This window comes from Dryobates pubescens, chromosome 4 (assembly GCF_014839835.1).
Source record: "Dryobates pubescens isolate bDryPub1 chromosome 4, bDryPub1.pri, whole genome shotgun sequence".
NCBI lineage: Eukaryota > Metazoa > Chordata > Aves > Piciformes > Picidae > Dryobates > Dryobates pubescens.
The window spans coordinates 26,626,585-26,650,139 of record NC_071615.1 but is presented as its reverse complement, the minus strand read 5'-3'; the positions used below and the strand labels follow the sequence as shown (position 1 = coordinate 26,650,139).

The 23,555-nt window shown below is 45.6% G+C and overlaps 1 protein-coding gene across 1 annotated transcript in view; it reads right to left on the bottom strand.

The window, feature by feature from the left end:
* The window catches only part of VOPP1 (VOPP1 WW domain binding protein), an 82,895-nt gene that overhangs the window by 10,865 nt on the left and 48,475 nt on the right, over nucleotides 1–23,555 (bottom strand). The window contains exon 2 of the mRNA XM_054160982.1: nucleotides 15,710–15,768. Within this exon, the coding sequence (XP_054016957.1) occupies nucleotides 15,710–15,768 (59 nt within the window). The remainder of the gene's footprint in view (nucleotides 1–15,709; nucleotides 15,769–23,555) is intronic.

Sequence of the window (23,555 nt, the reverse complement as noted above, 5' to 3'; positions counted from 1 at the left end):
CTTTGAGATTGAGTCCAACCTATCATCCAACACTAATCAACTAAATCATGGCACCAAGCACCCCATCCAGTCTCTTCCTAAACACTTCCAGTGATGGTGACTCCACCACCTCCCTGGGCAGCACATTCCAATGGCAAATCACTCTTTCTGTGAAGAGCTTCTTCCTAACATCCAGCCTAAACCTCCCCAGCACAGCTTGAGACTGTGTCCTCTAGTTCTGGTGCTGGTTGCCTGGGAGAAGAGACCAGCCCCCACCTGGCCACAACAGGAGCATCTACAACTTCCCTGGGCAACCTACTCCAGTATCTCACCACCCCCACTGTAAAGAATTTCTTTCTAATATCCAGTCTAAATCTATCCTGGAGTGGTTGTACCCAACGCCAGTTGAAGAAGAATGAGCCCTGCTGTCACTCTGAACTGGACTGAGCTCATCTTCTGCAGAAGACTTTTCTAAAGCCTATTTCCCTCTTTCCCAAACCTGAATTTCCCTGGGGCAATGCTTGTTCCATTGTGATAATGTAACCCTTTAACTAGGATAAAGTATGATCCATCAGTTGCTTTGTCAGTCTGCAACATCACCAAGCATACAGCCTCTGTTTGGCAAACTATCTGCAGTGTGATTTATGGCTTAGAAGGTACATCTTCTCATCCATAATTCAGTAGAGTGAAATGAAGGCATCTGCATGCCCAATGACTTGTACTGCTAGCACACCAAGGAACTGCTGTGTCAGAGATCAAGGTTTCACTCTCTGTCAGATCATAGTGACAAGCTTTTTCCATGGGGGTCACACTTCAGTTACACTGCTGAACTTCTTTCCAAGTGGACACAAATAACACAAACTTTCACAGAACAGAATTATAGAACAAGATGATTAGAGGGAGGGAGCACCTCACCCTGTGAGGACAGGTTGAGAGTTGGGGGATGTTCAACTGGAAGAAGAGAAGGTTCCAGGGAGAACTTAGAGCAGCCTTCCAGTACCTGAAGGGGGCTACAAGAAGGCTGGGGAGGGATCTTGAAGATCCCTTCCACGAATGCTGCATATATGTGTAAGATCTATGAAGCGACCTGGGATGCATTGGAGTACAAGATCTACAAGTAGCTTTTGAAAGGGGAGGAGGGGAGGTGGGGAGAGAAGGGCAAAGGGAGACAGGAATTCAAGTGAAAGAGCATATAGCAACAGACCAAAACTAAGAATAGAAAAGAAATATTTGGGGGAGAATGGCTCAGATGAAGCGTCAGATCAGCTGTGGTCCTAACACCGGCACGATCCAAAGACCTGAAGAAGAACCGTAAGTAGACACAACAAAGTGGAAGGCTTGGACTTCTGAGACTGGCTCACCTCCAGCAGACTCAGTGCTGAGCCCTGAAAGCCAGAAAGAAGCCTCCTATCTGCTATCACTGAACAGATGAAGGCTGACAGCTGAAGCATGCATATGTATTTACTTGCTCTAGGATTAAAAAAAACTAATAATAAAAAATAAAAATTAATCTGCTTGAAACTCAGCTGCCAGGATACTGTGATGCTCAGCAGAGAAAAAGCAAATGAGCCATGAAACAACAAGGAAAACAAAGCAGGCAACCACCACAAAGTGACTAGCAGAAACAATTCTGATGACTCTCAGTCTTGGCTGTGCTATCAGTGAGGAGAAATGCCACTGAGCTCAACAGGACTGCCCTACAGAAGAGCATCTACAGAAGGTGCACCCTGTAACTGCAAGAGAGGGAGCTCTGTTTCAAGTGAGTTTTCGACCATTGATTAATTCATTTCAGACCATCCTGCATCTGCATTTCCATCTTGCAACAGAAAGCAGTTTTCAAAGTGAAGCCATTGCCTGTACTGCTGTGACAGCACAGACCTAGGTTATGGCCTGCAGACATGGGGAAGACCATCAGACATATGGAGGAGCTTAATGCTGCAAGCACGTTGGAGAGGTTATCTCAAGGAATCCATCATACGACAGCTGTGAGGCAGTTTTAGGCCATGCCTTTAGGCTATGCCTTCAAAAGTTAGCTGCAGATTTTGAGCAGAAAAGTAGAAAAATATAAACAATTCACAATTGGGTATAAAAAGGAAAACAAAAGATTATTCTAAACTAATTTCATTGGCCAGAACGTGCAAGATGTACCCTAGCAATCTCTCACATTCCACTTCATTTCCTTGGCTTCTTCTCTGGCTGTTTGGCTTTCTGCTCGGCTGGGGAGGATTGAATCGCTGCTACTGACCTTGCAGATAAGAACTAACATTCCTTCTAATGTCTCTCTTCTTTTCTTCTAACTATAGAATCATAGAATCAATAAGGTTGGAAAAGACCTCAAAGATCATCAAGTCCAACCTGTCGCCCAACACCTCATGACTACTAAACCATGGCACCAAGTGCCACGTCCACTCCCCTCTTGAACACCTCCAGGGATGGTGACTCCACCACCTCCCTGGGCAGCACATTCCAATGGCTAACAACTCTCTCAGTGAAGAACTTTCTCCTCACCTCCAGCCTAAACCTCCCCTGGTGCAGCTTGAGACTGTGTCCTCTTGTTCTGGTGCTGATTGCCTGGGAGATGAGACCAACCCCAACCCCCTCCTGGCTACAACCTCCCTTGTAGACAGCAATAAAGTCTCCCCTGAGCCTCTCCTTCTCCAGGCTAAACAACCCCAGCTCCCTCAGCCTCTCCTCATAGGGCTTGTGCTCCAAACCTCTCCCCAGCTTTGTTGCCCTCCTCTGGACACGTTCAAGTGTCTCAACGTCCTTCTTAAATTGAGGGCCCCAGAACTGGACACAGTACTCAAGGTGTGGCCTAACCAGTGCTGAGTACAGGGCAGAATGATTTCCTTGCTCTTGCTGTCCACACTATTTCTGATGCAGGCCAGGATGCCATTGGCCTTCTTGGCCACCTGGGCACACTGCTGGCTCATGAAAGGAGGTGGCTCTGGGGGGAGTGGGGCAGCTTTCCCTGGTTGTTTTGACCAGAGGGGGTTGTTGCCATGCTGTTTTCTGATTGCACTTACCTGTATAATATTGTAAATACTGTATATTTTGTACATATTCATTGCATTCCATTGTAGAGTGTAGTTTCACTTTGTAAATACAGCTTCCACTCACTTTCCAGTTGAGCTGGTCGTGCTTAGTTAATGTAGTGGGAAATTCTAACCTACCACAAGCTGCCCACTGAACATGAAAATAAAAGCAAGAGTCCAACTCTGCACTCCCACCTAAATATGTGTTTCTGAATTCCAGATTGGTTTAATCTTCCTCCAGACAACCAGCTCAACACAAAAGTCACATCCCTCCATTGGCATTCACTTAAATGCTTGAGGAGCAGTAACACAGGCTGGTGGAGCAGAGTGACAGATACATAGAATAGTCTGGATTGCAAGGGACCTTAAAGATCATCTAGGTCCAGTCCCACTGCCATCGCCAGGGACACCTTCCACTAGACCAAGCTGCTCAAGGCCCCGTCCAGCCTGGCCTTGAACACCTCCAGGCAGGGGGCATCTACAACTTCCATAGTCAACCTGTTCCAGTGTCTCACCACCCTCACTGTATAGACCAGCCCAGGTCTTAGAGCTGGTTGTGTCTCCTTGTCCTGTCTGCTTACATGGCCTGATTTTCAGCAGGGACACAACTCCGCCACTGACCTGCACTCACAGGTTCTTAGCACCCAACAGCATTTCTCTTCTTTCCTTATACATAGCCAAGGTGAACTCTCAGTGCTTGCAGAAGCATGTAAGCTGAAGGTCTGACTTTGGTGAATATATAACTCTCTTTAAAACACATAAATCTGTTTAGTAGATAAACGCAGCCGTGACCTCAGTGGAACATCTGTACTTGAGAGTAAAACACTGCCACTGGCACTCAGGAGAGCACTGGAGATAGAGTTACCCAGGTACTTGATAAATCACCCAGCCCTTAAGTACAGAAGAAAATGTAAGGAAACAAAAAAGCAAAGGGGGTGGGGTGGGGAGGAATAGAGCTGTCAGGTCATTTTTTCTACAGAGTAAAAACAACAGAGACAGAAACAATATTTGCTCAGATTAGATTCCTGTCTGCTTTGACACAACTAAAATCTCCTACAAGATAAGATACTTGGCTCCTGTCCTTCACATGGACATGAATAACAAGAGCAGGCAACAGTTAAAAAGGGGATTATTTCACAATTGTTCTTTAGGTGAAGAGCCTTTAAATACCATGCAAGAACTCAGCAGAATATGGAAAATCCTCCCCCACTTCTGATGGGATAAGAAGTATTTGTTCACCTGCTCCTGTCAAGTTGACCCTCTGACAAGAGTTCTGCTACCCAACAGCTTGCCATAACCCCAGTCCTCTCTTCTCAGACCCCAAGAGAAAAGCCACCCTGCAGAGGGACTCTCCTTGTTGCCTGTAAAGGCAGAAAGCCTAACCATATAACTTTCTGGCCAGCACTCATCCACCTAGTTATTTTCTCTGCTCCTCCTGTGGCAGAAGTGAACAAGAATGGCTGTGGCATGCCCAGAATATGATACCTTAAATGGCCATTTTCAGTGTAGGCTGCAAGTCTTTCTGTTGCAGAGCAAAGCGAACAAATAGCACAGGTTAAGCCTTTGGCTAAAGTCAGTCATGTGCAACCCCGCAGTTAGGAAAGCTGTTGAGTTGCTGGAGCGTGTCCAGAGAAGGGCAGCAAAGCTGGGGAGGGGCTTGGAGCACAAGCCCTATGAGCAGAGGCTGAGGGAGCTGGGCTTGCTTAGTCTGGAGAAGAGGAGGCTCAGGTCTTACTGCTGTCTACAACTACCTGAAGTGAAGCTGTAGCCAGGAGGGGGTTGGTCTCTTCTCCCAGGCAACCACCAACAGAACAAGAGGACAGAGTCTCAAGCTGCACCAGCGGAGGTTTAAGTTGGATGTTAGGAAGAAGTTTTTCCCAGAAAGAGTGATTGGCCATTGGAATGTGCTGCCCAGGGAGGTGGTGGAGTCACTGTCACTGGAAGTGTTTAGGAGGAGACTGGATGGGGCACTTGGTGCTATGGTTTAGTTGATTAGATGGTGTTGGATGAGAGGTTGGACTTGATGATCTCAAAGGTCTTTTCCAACCTGGTTAATTCTATTCTGTTCTAAGCTGCATTACTAATCGTAATTGTCCAGAGGTGGGATTGTAAATTCTCATACCAAGAGGAACAAGGACATCTAGGTATTCACAGAGCCCCTTATTAAACAGCTGTTTAATTCTTTGCATCTCAAGCTGCTCCCAGTGGGTGAGCAGTCCTGGCTCTAATTGATGCTTTGGGGGATGGTAAGCGGTCTGCTGGCAGGGAGCAATGGGTGTCCAGGAATTTGCTGTCTGCCTGAATGTAACATCCTAATACACAGTAAATCTTGGAGGTGTTTAAAAGGTGCAGATATGTGGTGCTGAGGGACATGGTTTGGCACCAAACTTGGCAGAGGTAAATAACTGTTGATCTCAATGATCTTAAAGGTCTTTTCCAACTCAAACAATTCTATGATCAGATACAGAGAAGACACACGTACTAATGGCTTGGAGTTAGTATTTTACACTAAAATGCCAAGTGTTTTACACTTTTAATTCAGTATTTCCCTATACAGAAAGGGTCAGAAGCTTCAAGGTGACTTTGGGGTCAAGCGCTCCTTGGTGCTGTCTACTGGACCTCAAACCAGGAATCAGCTTTTCTGTCCCACTGACAGGAAGTCAGCCTTGGCTTAGGGCTCTTGCCAGGCAGGTGGAAGAGTTAATGCTCTGGTGAGCATTTCAAGTTAAACACTCGCAGCAGTGAAAACTGAGGCTCACTCATGGTAAGCCACAGCAGTGGTTATTGCATCCTCTGGAAATGAAAAGGGGGTTGGGCTGAGTTCCCTGCTCCACCTCAGCCAGGGGAAGCCTTGTCCTTTACAGGAGTATTCCACATGAAGACAAAGACTGCTCCCTCTTCCTCATCTTTCTCAAAATAGGCTCCCTATACCTGGCCAGCTTCCAACTCCCAAATCCTTCAGAGCTTCAAATCTCTAATCAGGTCAGTCACCTGCTTGATTGCCTGTGAAGGCTGAGATATTAAATCTCTCTCCACTCCTCAGGACTCCCTCCTAGCAAGTTGAGTGGGTTGTCAGTTTGGTAAGCCTCATTCTCCCCCAGGTTGTGCACTGGACAACTAATCCATCAAAGCAAATCCAGAGGTGGGAGAAGGCATCTGGCTGCTGGGCAATAACAGCAGCTGGGACTACAGCCTCAAGAGATCAGCATCCATGGAGTCCAGTTCCTTATTTGTAAGAAACAGTGGATCACCTTAAGGGCACAGACTATTGAAGCGAATTGTGATGCTTTGTACACTTTAAGATCACACAGGACCGAGTAATGGTGGTGGGGGGTTGTTCCCTGGTCTGATAATTACTGCTGTTTTCCCTCATGATACAAACTGGGCACATAATGTTGAACTATATACACAAGCTGTCCCTTCCTGTGCCTGCTTGTGGCTAAACTGGTGGTCCTGGTCTGAACCCAAATCCCCACTTTCTGTACAGTGCCATCCACAAACCCCGATTCCTGGAGGGGTTTCAAACATTCTGCAATGTGGTGCTAAGGGACATGGTTTAACACCAGACTTGGTATACCAAGTTAGAGGATGGTTTGAGTCGATCTAAAAAGGTCTTTTCCAAGTGAAATGGTTCTGTGATTCAAGGCACACGGAAGCATGCAAAACTATCAACCTGGCTCCCCTCTCCCCTCCTCCATGCTGGCTTCAAATCAAGCAGAAGAAGAAATCAGCAGCTGGATTAGTGCCCTAAGCAGGCACCTGCTGACACTTCATGCAGCTGTAATTGCAAGGGGAAAGCTGAGTGTGCCATCAGACAAGCCAACTTAATTAAAAGCAGTAAACATAACAGGATGTGGAGCACAGAAAGCAGCTCCCATCATGCAACATATGCCCTGTGTCTAGGCTGGGTTTTTTTCCCAGCCTCTTGTACACACATTGATGGAAGAAGTGCTCTCTATCAGAGTAAGAGCAAGAGAAAATCTGTGATTTCTTTGTTTTCAGATGGAAAATTTTGCAGGTTCCTGATAATGCACAGAACTATTATTTATAGACTGACCTTCGAGCACCTAAGAGCTTACATTCAAAACCCAGATGAATATGACTGTGTGACAAATACAGCAAAATTTAATCTACCAGGGAAGAGAAGTGTCTGGAAATGCACAAGAAATTTCCTTCAAAAGCCAAGGGGAAAAAAACACCACCACAAACCAAACACAATCAGCATTCTTCCCCACAGTAAGAAAAAGAATGGAGTGTTCCCATCTAAGGCAGGAACACATTTTAAACATAAACTATTAGCAAACATTCCTTTTTCAGGTTTAAATTGCTGGGTTTATACTAATTCTAAATGAAAAATTAACATTGAATCAACATAAATGCAGCAACCCAGCAGAATATGGAAAATCCTTCCCCACTTCTGATGGGATGAGAAGTATTTTCTCACCTGCTCCTGACCCTTTTACAAGAGTTCTGCTATCCAATAGTTTGCCATAACCCCAGCCCTCTCAGACCCCATTGCACATGTGCAAAGTGTCTGCAGTAAACTACTTTTTAGGGCAGAAATGTATTGGCCAAAAATTACTGCTCTTCCATCTGCATCTGTTTCTAATGTTAATTTAGGACCTGCTTCAAACAAGAATTAGTAGGGGTTACAAGATGACACACCCATATATTTATTCTGGTCTTCATATAATTACCAGCAGCAATGGTAATCTTCCTGACTGAGTTTCTGTTTCTTTAGGGAGGTAGAATAGAATAGAATTAACCAGGTTGGAAAAGACCTTCAAGATCATTGAGTCCAACCCATCACCCAACATCATCTCATCAACTAAGCCATGGCACCAAGTGCCTCATCCAGTCTCTTCCTAAACACCTCCAGTGATGGTGATTCCACCACCTCCCTGGGCAGCCCATCCCAATGGCCAATCACTCTTTCTGGGAAGAACTTCTTCCTCACATCCAGCCTAAACTTCCCCGGGTGCAGCCTGACACTGTGTCCTCTTGCTCTGTTGGTGGTTGCCTGGGAGAAGACACCAACCCCTACCGGGCTAGAACCTCCCTTCAGGTAGTTGTAGACAGCAGTAAGACCTCCTCTGAGCCTCTTCTTCTCCAGGCTGAGCAACCATGTCTTTCATGTAGTAGCACACCAGTGAACAGTCAAAACTCACTTAGGCAAGGAACCCATGGTTGAACTCCAATGCAAAAAATCAGCCTTCAGAAGCTGGAAGCTACAGGCTACCAAGGAGGAGTTTAATCATCACACATGCAATCAAGTGTGATGTTAGGAAAGGCAAACCTCATCTACAACTTGTAGTTACAAGGGACAGTAAGTGCAGTGAGAAGAGCTTCTACCATTATGCTGGCAGTAGATGGTTTCTGTTGGCAAGGCACAGAGCAGCAGATAGAATTCACATTAACTCCAGGCGGCTTTCCACACTGTCCACCACAATATGCTTGTATCCAAGCTCAAACATTACAGTCTGCACTGGCAGACAGCTAGAAGGACAACAAAACTCCTTGTTGGGTGGTGGGGCTCAGAGAGAGTGGTCAATGGGTTACCCATCTCCCTAAAGAGTATGAAGTAATTGCTGCTGGTGTCACAGAGGTCAGGACCTGTCCTGCTGACAATCATGTTGCTGGAATTGCTGATAGAGTACTCTCACCAAGTTTGGAAACGGCAGCAAACTGGGCATCAGCCAGTGAGCTCAAGGCCAGGGCTGCTACTCAAAAGTCTAAACTGGTTGAACAAGTGGCATGATGGGAACCTCATGAAATTGAACAAAACCAAATGCAAAGTCCTGCCTGTGGGAAGGGTGAACATATTGCCGGTTGTGAAACAGCACTACTGAAAAGGCCCTAAGGGTTATGGTAGACAGCAGGCTGAACATAAGCCAGAAGTGTGCCATGACAGCAATAAAGGCCACCAGCATCTTGCACTGTATCAACAGAAGCCTATCCAGTGGATCAAGGGAAGTAACTATCACCTTTCACTGCACACTTGTTGGACCACATCCAAAATACCACATTTGGGTTTGGCATTCCCTGTAAAAAGAAGGAAGCTGATAAACAACAGCGAGGTCAGCAAAGGGCCACCAGGACAGGCTGGGGCACTTTTCCTATGAAGAGAGGTTGAGGGACTTGGGTTTGCTCAGCCTAGGGAAGAAATGGCTTCAGAGGGACCCAAAAGCAGCCTGCCAGTCAGAGGAGGTTACTAAGAAGATGGAGCCAGGATCCTCCCAGTGGTGCAGGGTTGGGAGAACCACAAAACATAGATGCACACTGAAACAAAAAGAGGTTCTGACTTGGTACACGGGAAAATCCACCCACCATGAGGACAAGCCAGGCAGCAGAGCACACTGCCCAGAGAGGTTGTACCATCTTTTTCCTTGGAGATTTCCCAGGGCCTCAGGTCAGCCCTGAGCAACCTGGTCTGAGATCTCCTGAGAGGCCTTCCCACCTGCAACATTCTCCAGTTCTCTAATCATAGTTACTCTCTTTTCCTCAGTGCTTCTCTTTGAACATCACATTATTAAAAACTTCAGTTGACAGTAATCCCACAGGAAGGGCTGCAATAATGTTAACTCAACACTGGATAACATCAAAACTCTTTTCTCCCTCGAAGTCAGACAACGCCTTCTCCCCCCATGGGTGACACCTCCCTGACCCAGTGACATCAGCCCCAGTGTTTCCATTGCTGTGGAGACATGCTGACCACTCACACTCAAAAACACTTGTGCTGCTTCATAAACACACCATGGAGCCTGGAAAGGAGAGGATTAGAGACATGTAGGTTCTAGCAACTGGAATTTATCACCTCATTAAAAGCTCTGATGTGATGGTAGCTAACAACAGCAGGAAAATAAACAGAAAAGCTCTATGGGGCTGGTCAGTCAAAGCTGGGAAGAAACTTCACTCTGCAAGGAGGGGGAACATACACAATCATTCTGATCAGACTACTCATCAGTAAAAGTAAAGCAGCCTTTCCTCCACTATTCATTCCCAATTCAGAAGTGGAAAAAAACCAACTGGAGTGTCTTAAGTGCTGCTGGCATCTGCATACAGAGGAGTTGGTTTCACAATCTAACACATTCACTGTGTCATTATTCACATCATTGCCTTCTCAGAGAAGCATCTTGACAGTCTCTTCCGCCAACCTTTAGCACTTTGGGAACATGTAGAGTAAGACTGAGCTGGCTTCTGTAAGTGAGAGTAGGATGAGGACCCTTGTACAGGACCAGAAGCAAGTCTGTTGAGACAGCTTTTAGTCTGAATTGCTTTCTTGGCAACCACACAAGGAGATGTATATCTACTTCTTTAAGCAAAGTCAGGGATAACTTGGCTCCCTGCATTTCCAAAGGATTAGAACTAGAGTCCGATGACTAATTCCATTCTCTGCTTTGCATTTGTTTACTTATTTTTCCAGGCCACATAAACAAACATTTTGCTGAAACAGGAGAAAAGTATCTGACAACATCTTGTGACTCGGGCAACTACAACACAGAGAAATGACTGGTTTGGTTAGTGAAGTAAGACCGGTCGTAGAAATTCTCTGTCTCAGTGCAAGTCTCTCAAACTCTTGGCAAGTTCTCCATGATGCTTCATGTCTGAAAGAAGCTGTATCTTATTCAGATAGCAGGGGTAGAAAAGCATGGAAATTGACCAATTCCTCAGTCTGCCCTTAAGAAATGGGATTATATGTGGAAGAAACATGCCTGAATTAAACTAAAGTTTACTGCTGATCAATGAAGGCCAGAACACTCATGTCCACCGGAAAAAAATAAGCTTAAAAAACCCCACAACAGGTAATAACATCATTACTTGGACAGAAAAATGTGTCATTAGTTCTGTAACAGAGACCTCCAGCTTTTGCCCTGGCTGTTAATACAGAAACCATACCAAACAAGTTTTAAGGAAGCTTTGGGCAACATCCCTAGTAAATTTCTTTTTAAATCATTGCACTGGGAGACAAACTGTAAAAACAAACAAATAAATTAAAAAGCAAAAACAAAACCAAACAAAAAACCCCAACACCCAAAACCCCCCAAACCAACCAATCAAAAAAGCAACAACAAAAACCCAACCAACCAAAAACAACCCCAAACCAACAAACCAAAACCCCAAACACACCACAAAAATCCAACCTAAAAATACTTCTTGAGCTCCAGAAGAAGAATCCTATCACAGCAAGTTTTAAACACCACCCCCTCCCCCCCAAAATAGCTGTATTTCCAGTACACTTATTTTGGCACACTGATTTCTTATTCCTTTTGCTTAACAGACACGGTCTTATCTCTGCTGTTGGATGGCTGAAGTAGAGCTTTGACTGGAAAGATTCACTCAGCTATCTTGTATTTAAAGTTCTGATAACAGCAAACACCATTTTATGTGACAATCCACCTTGGATTTCTATTGCTCTGAGCAATTTAAAGAGAAGCTGGCAGCCTACCCAGAATACAGTCAGGAGATGCCTTAGTCCAAGTGTGCCACACTAGACCTGTGAATAGACCTGGTGAGACCACACCCAGAATACTATGTCCAGTTTTGGGCTCCCCAGTCCACGAGGGACAGGGATCTATTGGTCAGAGTCCAATAGAAAGCTACAAGGATGATTGGGGGACTTGAAGATCTCTCTTATGAAGACAGACTGAGACACCTGGGGCTGTTTAGTCTTGAGAAAACAGAGAGGGGATCTTATCAACATCCATAAATATCTGAGGGGTGGGTGTCAAGATGAAGGTGATGGTCTTTTCAGTGGTGCCCAGTGACAGGACAAGGAATGCTGGGTACAAGCTGGAACACAGGAGGTTCCACCTCAACATGAGGAGAAACTTTACTGTGCGGGTGGCAGAGCACTAGAAGAGACTGCACAGAGAGGTTGTGAAATCTCCCTCTCTAGAGACTTTCAAAGCTCACCTGGATGCACTCCTCTGTGACCTGCCCTGGGAGACCCTGCTTTTGTCAGGGGGGTTAGACTAGATGATCTCTAGTGGCCTCTTCCAATCCCTAACATTCTGTGAAATATGCACAAGGGACCTGGTATTTCTGAGCTGACAAGCCAACCTTTTCATCATAATACAAAGTGTCTCCAAGACAGACATGACATACTGCCAACATGGGACTGAAATCATAGGGAAGTCATTAAAGAGGATTGTCTTGCAGGGTTTCATAAGCCTCCAAAGATCGTCTCAAGACCAAAGGACAGACTACATATGTTAACTGAGTAGAGAAAAGTTCTGCCAGAAAACCAGAGATGGAATTCATTGCAAACTTGTTTGACTAAATATATCTGCTTCTTTTGGAGTGCTGCTCCAGAAATTGTAAGATAAAATAAGACTACGGCATAGACCCAATCCAGATTTGCACAGAGGAGGCACTCTCAGAATAAAGTTACATATTCTGCCTGTAGATGATTTAACATCTAACCATATGCTGCTAATGGAGAAGATCCTATGCATGCCTCCTCCCCCACAATATGTAGAGTACTCCCTGCCTCCCGTTCCACCAGCGCTCGCCCCAAACAGCACCGAGCTGATTCAGCGCTGACTCGGATGTGTTAAAATTAACGACTTTCTGTGGGACTGGTGAAGTGAATTAAGGCAGTAAAGGGTCAAATGAATACTAAAGCAATGGGACTTCACCTAAGATATTGGAGACTGGTGTTGTGCCTCTCCTCCACCATACAGAGACAAGTAAGAAGCAGCTGAGGATCCTAGACAACAACCCTCCCAGGAAGCGTTCAAGGCCAGGCTGGGTGAGGCCTCGAGCAACCTGGTCTAGTGGGTGCACTCCTGCCAATGCCACAGGGCTGGAACTAGATGGTCTTCAAGGGCTCTTCCAACCCAAACCATTCTATGTATTTAAAGATCTATAAAATTACAAAAGTAATAAAGTAGAAAACCCCAGGCACTGCAGACATCAGTGACCTATCATTTTTGATGCACTTTTAAACCTGCTGGGCTCCTTTGTACTCAAATACCCTCATTCCCTTTCTTTCCACAGTTTTTCACTTGTCACATGTTATCTGTCCACTGAGCTTCACCATCCCTGCTGAATGCTTATTGTCTTTCCTTAGTCTGTCTTCTTCCCTACTTAAACTCGGAATGGTTGTAACAACAGCAGCATTAATGTGGCACTCATCACCATCACAGCAATCACTGAGCACACATATCACACTCCTTGCCTCTTCCTTCTTCTGTTTAGGTACCTGATCCAGGAGACCAGCATTTGCTACAATATTATGCCATGACTCGGATAACAGGATGCTGCTACTACAGACACACACAACTACTAGTAACGGTCTTCTGACTGACCTGACATGGTCAGTGTTAAAGACAGGGGTTGACCTGCTGGAAGGCAGCTCCATGGAGAAGGAACTTGGAGTCCTGGTGGACAGTAAGTGATCCATGGCACAGCAAGGTGCCCTTGTGGCCAAAAAGGGCAATGGTCCCCTGGGGTGCATTAAGAGTGTGGCAAGCAGATCAAGGGAGGTTCTCCTCCCCCTCCATTCTGCCCTGCTGAGACCCCATCTGCAGTATTGTATCTGGTTCTGGGCTCCACAGTTCAAGAGGGACAGGGATATACTGGAGAGTGTCCAATGGAGTCTACAAGGATGATGGAGAGACTAAAACACCTCTCTGGTAAGGAAAGGCTGAGAGGCCTGGGGCTGTTCGGTCTCAAGAAGAGAAGACTGAGAGGAGATCTCATGAATGTTTATAAGTATCTGAAAGGTGGCTGTCAAGAAGAATGTGCCAGGTTCTTTTCAGTGGTGTCCTATGGCAGCACAAGTGGCAATGGGTACAAACTAGAACACAGGAAGTTCCACCTCAGCATGAGGAAAAGCTTTTTTATTGTGAAGGTGCTGGAGCCCTGGAACGAGCTGCCCAGAGAGATTGTGGAGCCTGCTTCTCTGGAGACTTTCAAGACCCATCTGGAATCATTCCTGTGTGAACTGCCCTAGGTGATCCTGATTTGGCAGTAGCATTGGACTCAATCTCCACAGGTCCCTTCCAACCCCTACCATTCTGAGTGCATAGTCTCCCAAACCAACCAACAACCCACCAACACCATAGCCCCTCTCACAACTTTCTTCCTTCCAGTCTTCCAACAGCTGTGTGCAATTCCAATTAACCTCTCTGGCTGACTGCAAAATAAACACACTGCTTTTCTAGAAGATACTCCATTTCAGCAGAGAACCATAAGCTAATTACAAGGAGGAAACCACTTAGCAACCTCATGTACATCAGATTTATTTCAGACAGCAAGCCTCCCCTTTGTACCCCTCGCTTTTGCAGGGCTCTGTATTTACCGGTGGCATGACGAGTCTGAGCTAACACCCAATACCCAAGTAGCTACCCCTTTGTCTTACCCAGGGTGACAGACACTGGCTGTGAAAGCAAGTAGGAAGAAATGTAAGCAGAACCCTGAGGTGATGATGGAGAAGGTGCTCCTAAATGTCAAGGTACAATGGGATTTTCACAGTTTGGGAACATCCCAGCTTCTTTCCCCCATTGCAGCAAAACAAAATGAAATGTAGGTGGAAGCAAAGTCCTGTCGTTATTAGCATGCAAAGAAAATGAACTTATTTAAATTCACCCATCTGTTCTGGCCAACCATTTATGACTAATCCTCCGCATTTCAGTCACCTGAAAAGAAGACAGCGAGTCCTAGGCACAAACACTTCCTAGGCAGTTAATATTCAGGCTCACAGATGATTAAAACCATGCAGTGTTTCATTCTTTCAGTCAGCTTTGTTTCTCACTTGGCTTCCATGCTGCTTTTTGTCTCTAACATTTCTCTCCCTTTTCTGGCAGATGAAGTGGAGGTGGGAGAAGAAAAAGGAGTAAAGTTCTTGGGAAGCATAGGCATTACAGTCATTTTCAATCATTCAGCAAAGCAGAGCTTGCTCAAGGAACAGATAACCTAATGGTGCTACCTACTCCTCCACCCCACTTTATTTTATTTTAAATTGCTGTTTACAGGTGTTTGCAATGATTAAGTTATACAAGCCAGGAACAGCAACTAGTGCATGTATCTCCTTTCTGCCCCCCCAAATCCACAGGGAAAATACCTCCTGCCCACACATTTCCTCTGCCTTTTGTTGTTGCTGTGGGCAATTTAAAACAGAAAAGTGCAATTCACAGAGATCCTCAATCATGCACCTACAGGTCACTGACATTTGGTTCACATCCAACCCTGATGTGAATGTGGATGCCACTCATCAAAAGGACAGTTATGCTACGGATAACAAATCATCCCAGCTCCCTAAATTAAATACCAGGATTAGCACAGAGACAAACTTACTTTCAAAGTGTTCTTGGTATTCTGCCTGACTACCTGCCCTTGTTCAAAACAAAGGGAGAACTGTCCTCACATGGCTCTACTTCTGTTCCCTTTCAGCACTCTGAAATAAGAGCTGTTTAAGATCTTGCAGTCTGTTTTCAATTGGAAAGGTCGCCTGGATTGGGTGGCAAAAGGAGACCACAGCCTTCTTTCAGTAAGGAGAAAGGGAAAGAGAGGGGACACATGGGAGAAGGGGCAGGGAAGTTTATTGTATCTTTGTTTTTAAATTAGAAAAAAGCCTTAGTGAAGTTAGGGGAAAAGTACAATCGGTGAAAGAACAACACTCTAAGAGCCTACAGAACCTAATTCTCTCTTGAGCACTAGAAAAGGCAAAAAGGAAAGTGATGACTACTTACATATAATATGTAGGATATAATCCTTCAAAGTACCAGCAATGCTTTTTGGCCTCTGTGCACTACAAAGAAAGAAAAACATGGTGTTAATATTTATGTAGGACGATGTACAATTGCAAGCACAAGTCTGACTTCGAGCAATTAGGAGAGGTTTACATTCCCACAGATTTCCCAGTTCCAGTACCCACAGTAACTGGGGAGTCAATTCATGTGTATGGCAGTGTGCCCTGCCAGGGTTCAGATCCCTCATGCAGAGCTTTGTATGCGGGGCCCCCACTGCTTCCCATGATTCGTGAACAAAGTCATGATGCTTGGTGCAGGCACAGGATCCAGCTGCATCTGCTCCCTGGCAGAACTGCTGTCTTAAAAGACCACAGAGAACTTAAGAGGCCCATTCATGGCTGTAGTCACTCAAGAGACATCTAAGGCATAACCAGTTTGATGGTACTATGCGTGTGACTATACAATAAATCCAATAATTGCAGGGAATTACTCATCTTTCTGCAAGTATTTGGCATGCAGGTTCAGGCTTGGAAAGGAGCAGAAGAGAGAACCACCCCAACAGCTTCCTACAGCTTGGAAATCTCTCAAGTGTTCATTAAAACACTGGGGAAAGGAAGCTGCTTTCTGCAGCCCAGGGGTATTGTTCTCTTTCGCAGATTGCCAGTGGATCCTTGTTAAAGGACAAGGACAGGCATTTTCTCAGTGTGTGTGTGAAGGCAATGTGGGAAGCTCACATCAGTACGGGAACTGCCAGAGCACCCACGGCAGCACAGAACAAAAGAAAACCACACATCAAGCCCAAACTCCACAGACAACAAACAAAACAATTCTGCATATCCCACTGACATCACTACCATAGAATCTTAGAACCACAGAGTTATTTCACTTAGAAAAGACCTCCAAGATCATCAAGTCCAACCATCAACCTAACATCATCATGGTCATTAAACCATGTCACTAAGTGCCATGTCCACACATCTCTTGAAAAGCTCCAGGGATGGTGACTCCACAACCTGCCTGGGCAGCCTGTTCCAATGCCTGACCACTCTTGCAGGAAAGACATTTTGCCTAATATCCAACCTAAACCTCCCCTGGCACTGTTTTAGGCCGTTTCCTCTCATTCTATCACTTGTTACTAGGGAGAAAAGATCAACACCCACCTCACTACATCCTTCTTTCAGCGAGCAGTAGCGAGTAATGAGGTCCCCCCTCAGATTCCTCTTCTCCAGACTAAACAATCCCAGTTCCCTCAGCTGCTCCTCACCAGACCTGTTCTCCAGACCCTGCACCAGCTTTGCTGCCCTGCTCTGGACATGCTCTAGCACCTCAACATCCTTCTTGGTGTGAGGGGCCCAAAACTGAACCTAGTTCTCAAGGATATGGCCTCACCAGTGCGGAGTACAGGGGCACCAGGCACTTCCCTACCCCCGCTGGTCACACTGCTCCTGATCTAGGCCAGGATTCTGTGGACCCTCTTGGCCACCTGAGCACACTGCTGGCTCATATTCAGCTGGCTACCAACCAGCACCCCAGGTCCTTTCTGCTGGGCAGCTTTCCAGCCACTCTGCCCCAAGCCTGCAGAAATGCTGTCTTCACTACAGATGTAACTGCAGGAGCTGCATTATCACACATGACCAGGATGTTTTTGGACACCCACCACAAAGCATTAAGGACAATCTTGCTGGGGTTTCAGCAACAATTCCCTCTGCTGCTCACAGCTGAGACCTGCTGTCGGAGAGCACTCGGCACACCAGCGGTGCTTGGATCATCCTTCATGTTCACTTGGCAGCTCACCTTTACATAATAGCTCATACAAGTTTATTAGCCTCCCTGAATCCCAGAATACTAAATGAATCCAGTTAAGACAAAGACAAAGTGTTTTTAGGTCTCTGACTCTCACTCCTCATGAATAAGAAAGGCTGCAAGCTCTTTAATGAGCATCTGATGAGCTAAATCACAGACAGATCAATTACAGCCCATGAAGACAAACTGCTATGGATTAAATTAAGAGATGGGGGGAGGAGAAGGAGGAGGAGAAGATGCTTTTGATGCATGCAGTCGGGCCTTTCCACTAATACAACAGGCTCACATCAGTCTTCAAGACACACAAGCTTAAGCTTCTGTTGAAAGTGCTAGAGCTTTTTCCACAGGATAACCACAGCAGAAGCCTCATTCCCCTCTCAAATCAATGCTGCAGAAGGGCTCTGTAGCTGCTGCTGGAGCCAAGCGATGTTCAAAGACCTATATCCACGTTTGCCATATTCCCTCCCCCTTCAAAGCTTCCAGCTTCTTAACCCTTCCTTCTGAATATTTCCACCACCTGGTTTCCTCTTACTCTAAAAGGAGAAATATGCCAAGTTTCTCTCCATAACACTCTGCAAACATATATTCACTGCAAACCCAGCAGGTCTACTGCCAAGTCAGTGAAAAATATTTTGGCTCTTCACCTCTGAAGGCTGCAGATCAGCAGGCCCTGGCTAAAATCCCAGTACCTGCAGGCTGACCCCTTGGGAAGGCTCATTTCAGAGTGGGACTTGGGGTGTACACCGTTAAATGTCTTTTCCTTCCTGCTCCTCAGCCAATATGAGTCACTGCTTACCTCAAACAGCCTTCGAGCCTTCTCGGGCTCCAGCATTTTAATTGCTGTTTTCCCAGCAATGCCTCTGAGCACGTGGAGCCTGCCTACCCTTTACAAGTGGAAAGGAGACATTTATATTCAGCACTCATTCTGCTCGCCCTCCTCCCTGTATTTTAATCTGCTTTACAAGTTCTAAAATGAGTTGGGAAGAGTCCTTCTTCCCACATCTCCCAAGTTGTAAGATTTCTGTTTCTGCCTCTCAGTAACTCTCCGTTTCAGACAGCCAACATGCTTACTGCTGTCACAAGAAAAGGCTCCAGCCTGGGGAACTTCTGCAAGTAGCAGTTTCTGCTAGCTTACAGGGCTTAGATACCTGCACTCAAAACCCTTTGGTGCTCAGACCTGGTTTTTATAAGGGCCCTGGAAGGTACCAGCCCCCAGAACAGGTACCAACCCCCAGAGCAGGTACCAACCCCCAGAGCAGGTACCAACCCCAATTCCACCTTCTTTTTTTTTTAATATCACATTTGTTTGGCTCTCTTTTACACAGGAAGCAGGCAAACCAGTGAGCAGCCCTCGAATGTGGACAGCACACCAAACCTCCTATGCATGACATGTCAAACAGCTTTATGCACACGGGGTCCCACTGATCTCCATGGCAACTTTACACCAGTAAACCCTGACATAAAGCAGGCAGCTACTAACCAACCCCTCTACTGCTGGTTAGCAGACCACACAGGAACTCCCGGCTAAGAGTAAGATGAGAATGTCATTGCCTCTAAGGTTCTGAGCCTATTTAGTGCTTGGGTACCAGAGAGATGAACAGGATGGTCAGAGCACAGATAAGTATCCCATCAGGCTACAATCATCCATCTCTTGCCAAGATCCATATTATTCTTCTGAGTGGTACTGGCCTCTTAGTTAAGCAAGTGGAGAGCCACACAAACACGAAGAGGGGATGTACACCATCAGCATCAGGTTCTCATCCTCAGAGAGTCTCTGGCGGATGATGTCCTTGTAGTTGTTTGCAACTATTAAAGGCCCACAAAACCACAGCTGAAAGCAACTCACTGCAGTCCACAAACCAGACACACAAAGGGAAGATTAGTCTTGTTACTGCCATACAGAAGGACCTCAGACATCAGGGCTGGTGCACACTCTGCCAGCTCCTATACAAAGACAGGCTGTACCTCAGAGTTTCCAACAAGTGTTCTTTCATGCTTTAAAAAAGGCATCTTCCCATTCATTAACAGCTAGAAGTGTGGCTATGGTTTTTTAGACTAAGTTTAGGTACAGCCCTGCTGATGCTTTCAACTTTTCTAAGAGAAAGACTCTGTGCATTTTACTTATAAAATTCCTCCTTCTGTGTCCTTTAACAAACTGGCACAGCCATAAAATACGAACACAAGAGTAAGTTCATCTTTTAAACAAATGATGCAGGTCTAATTGGGTGTGCATATGGAATCTTTAGAGAATTAATGGTATGTGAATTAGCCAGATGCTTGAATACATTCCTTGAGACTGCATATTTGGAAAGAGGAAAAACCACAAGACCTAGGGTGTTTTTCTTGTTTGTTTCAAAATACATCAGCATCTGCCTTGTAGCTGGTTTCCTCTGACAGACTGCAGCAATGCAAACTGCACGGTGTCCTGTTCTGCAGCCTCTAAATTCAGCCAGATTTCCTTTAAGAAAGGAAACGTGCTTCCTGCCACTGATTGAAACTGCAAATGTTACGGCTGCTGGTGAGAACAATGAGAAAGAGAAGTTACTAAAACATTAACCAAAGACTGGGTTTGATCACACCATAAAACACAGAGCATGAGTACATATGTAGGCACATGGTGTGGGGGAAGAGGGAGCAGGCAGCCTGCTCGCTGCATGCCGGCTGGAGCTCCACAGATCATTAGTTATGCTTTGCAGGATCTGCAGAAATACTATCTCCAGCAGGAATATCCTCCACATGGCACAGCGTTATCTTTCAGTCCACAGGACAACAAAAAGAAAAGAGATCTGATCAATTAATTACTCTCTGCCGTCGAGGGAGGGGTGGATTCATGCCCACTGCTCTTATTGGAGGTTTGGAAATCATAATCATTTTAAAAATGTACAAACAATGACAGCCCCATCTGCAGTGAGGGAGCACTTCCCAGCACAAGTACAGACAGGCTCTGTGATGGGTACCAAGGCAAAAAGCAGCCTGCTGTGGATGGACGTGCTCGGAGAGGGCAGGGAGAGGGCACTTGCTATCTGTATGCTGAAAGGACAGTCAGAGGGAGTTTGTGACATCTGCTCAAAGCCGGATTCTGTAGGAGGCACAGGGCTGCTATTGATCACGAAGTCAGTGAAACCCTATCAGTTATCAGCAGCTGAGAGCAAGGCTCTTTCTTTTTGACCAGACAATAATGAACAGCACTGGTCCCAATACAGACCCTTGAGGGACACCACTTGTCACCCATCTCCATCTGGACATTGAGACATTAATAGGGTGCAAGCTCATCCAAATGTCATTCCTGTGGCTACAGCCTCTGAGGCTCTGTTAGGATTAATTCACAGACATACAGGAAGAAAGAGTTAGACATGGAACAAGATCTCATAATTTCTGAGCATCACGCAATCCTATTCCAATATACACCCAGAGCTGTCTTTCTAACAGCTGGATCAAACTAGTAATTGAGAACACAGGAAGGACAACACCTTTCTGACCACATGGCTCCACAGCATCTGAGAAACAACTGGCTATACCTGCTGCCTCTGTTACAGAAGGCCTCTTGCAAAACTCACCCACACAGACCTTTCTCAGTTTTATTGGTCACTGCACCTGGTGAGTGCTTGATGAAGCCCAGACAAAAGGATGGGCAACTCCCAGCTAACTAATCAGTTCCAGGAGGCACAATATTGGCTAGGAATTACAATGTTTTACAGGATCTGACCTTTACAAGTGTATCTGTGTTCAGGACACTGTCCGTTTCACTGCCTAGACAAGAGCTGCAAGTTTATGAGACACGAGCTGCTCATTAGAGGTGGTGCATTGAAATCAGAAGGACTTCTGCATGCTGAAAAGTTGAAAGATTGGATTTGCAGAGACAATATAGCATATTGCTCTTCCATAGCCAAGAAAAGGGCAAAATATCATCCACTAGAGTAAGAAGTAACACACTGGAACCGAAAAGTGCAGCCTAAGGGTGAAAACAATTTACCAGAGAAAATACATTTGGGTTTAGCCTTGCCTGATCCATCAAAATTCATCCCTGTCTCTTCCTTGGTGCTGCTAACAGCTGAGGGTAAAAATTAGCCCATCTCCAAACTAGCCTAAGAAACTGAGCTCACAAGCCACATTACCAGTGCTTTCAAGAGATACTTGTCACAAGACACAAGCAACTCCTACATAAAACCAGCATCATGTTATGTTGTTTTTATTTAGTAAGGTAGTGAGGAAACAGCAGGAAACTTGTATAAAAGAATGCCGAGATCCCTTTCCCAAGCTTCCCCTCCCATAGATCAGTGAAAAGAATAAATACTACTGCAGAGATACAGATGTTTCATCCAGACTGAGATTACAAAGTCATGTAACTCAGTAAAAAGAAAGGTTTCCATATATTTCAGAAGGAGTAGTTTCTGGCCAGTCTTTCTGGCTCTCTCTAAGAAAGAAAGGAATATTTCCCATATGGGATTCTTAAAAGAAGCAACTTTTCCACCTTGAATTAATCAGTGTTTTGCAGCAGTAAAAAAAAAAAAAAAAAAAAAAAAAAAGAAAGGGAAAAACCTCAGCACAAGGAGCTAATTCTTATTAGCTCTTCTGCTGCTGGGAGCACATGCATTAATTCACATATTTTTATTTAGAATTAACATGAGGTTAGCGTTAGCTAGCTTCCTATCACAAAGCATCACTTTACATTTAGATCTAGTCACCTTTCCCACAAAAGCAAACCCACAAACACCTCTTGCACCCAATTTCATTTCAGGAGCCTGACTTCTTCTCCCCCACCCCCTCCACTATGCTGCAAACTGCAAATGCACTTCAGTCCTAGAATGATCAATTGAAATTGAATAGAACCCTTTCATCGGTGTCCCATGGGGAACAAAAAGCAAAGAAACAAAAAAGCAAAGAAGGAACCACACCACCACCCCCACCCCCCCCGCACTCCCCCCCTGCATTTATCAGAGCCCACAATGAGCAGACAGGGGGCTGGCACCCCACTGCAGCATGCCCTCAGGAATGTGGACAGCCACTGCCCCGTGCTGCCCAGCTACACCCTCACCTACCCACACCACGTAGTAAAGGGGTGTGAGGGAATAAATCACCCACACAAAACCTCACCCCCACACAAACCACCTCACCAAGCTCTCCTGTGCATGCAGCAGCCATACCTCCTATGTGGCTCCACTAATATGAGACATAAATGATTATTATAGAGTCAGAGGGTATCTCAAATTGGGTTGGAAAGGACCTTTAAAGTCAGCAGGGATACATTTAAGTACAGCAGGTTGCTCAGAGCCCTGTCCAACCTGACCTGCAATGTTTCCAAGAACTGAGATCCTCTACCACCTCTCTGGGCAACGTGGGCCAGTGTTTCACCATTCCCAGGGTAAAGAAGTTCTTTCTTGTATCCAGTCTAAATTTTTCTCTTTTAGCTTAAAACCATCATCTCTTGTTCTGTCACAGCAGGCCCTGCTAAAAAGATTGTCCTCATCTTTGTTATAGGTCTCTTCAAGTACTGAGAGGCCACAATAAGGTCCCCCTAGAGGCTTCTATTCTCCAGGCTAAACAACCCCAAGTGTCACATCCTGTCTTCTTAGGAGAGGTGCTCCAGTTCTCTGATCATTTTTGTGACCCTCCTCTGGACTAGCTCCAACAGGTTCACATTATTCCTGTGCTGAAGGCTCCACAGTTGGATGCAGTACTCTACATGAGGTCTCACCAGAGGAGAGCAGAGGAGCAGAATACCCTCCTTCAACTTGGCCACACTTCAATGCAGCCCAGGATGTGATTGGACTTCTGGCCTGCAAGTGCAGTGTAGGCTCATGTCCAGCTTTTCATCCACCAGTGGTCCCAGTCCTTTTCCACAGGGCTGTTCTCAATCACATCATTGATGCTGTGATCACTTCCCTGGGGAGCCTGTTTCCTCTCAGTGAAGAATCTTTTCCTAAAGTCTAGTTTGAATTTCCCCTGATACAGCTTCAATCTATTCCCTTGTGTCCTATCACTGGTCACCAGAGAGAGGAGACCAGCATCTCCCCCTCCACTGCCCCCTTTGAAGAAGTTGTAG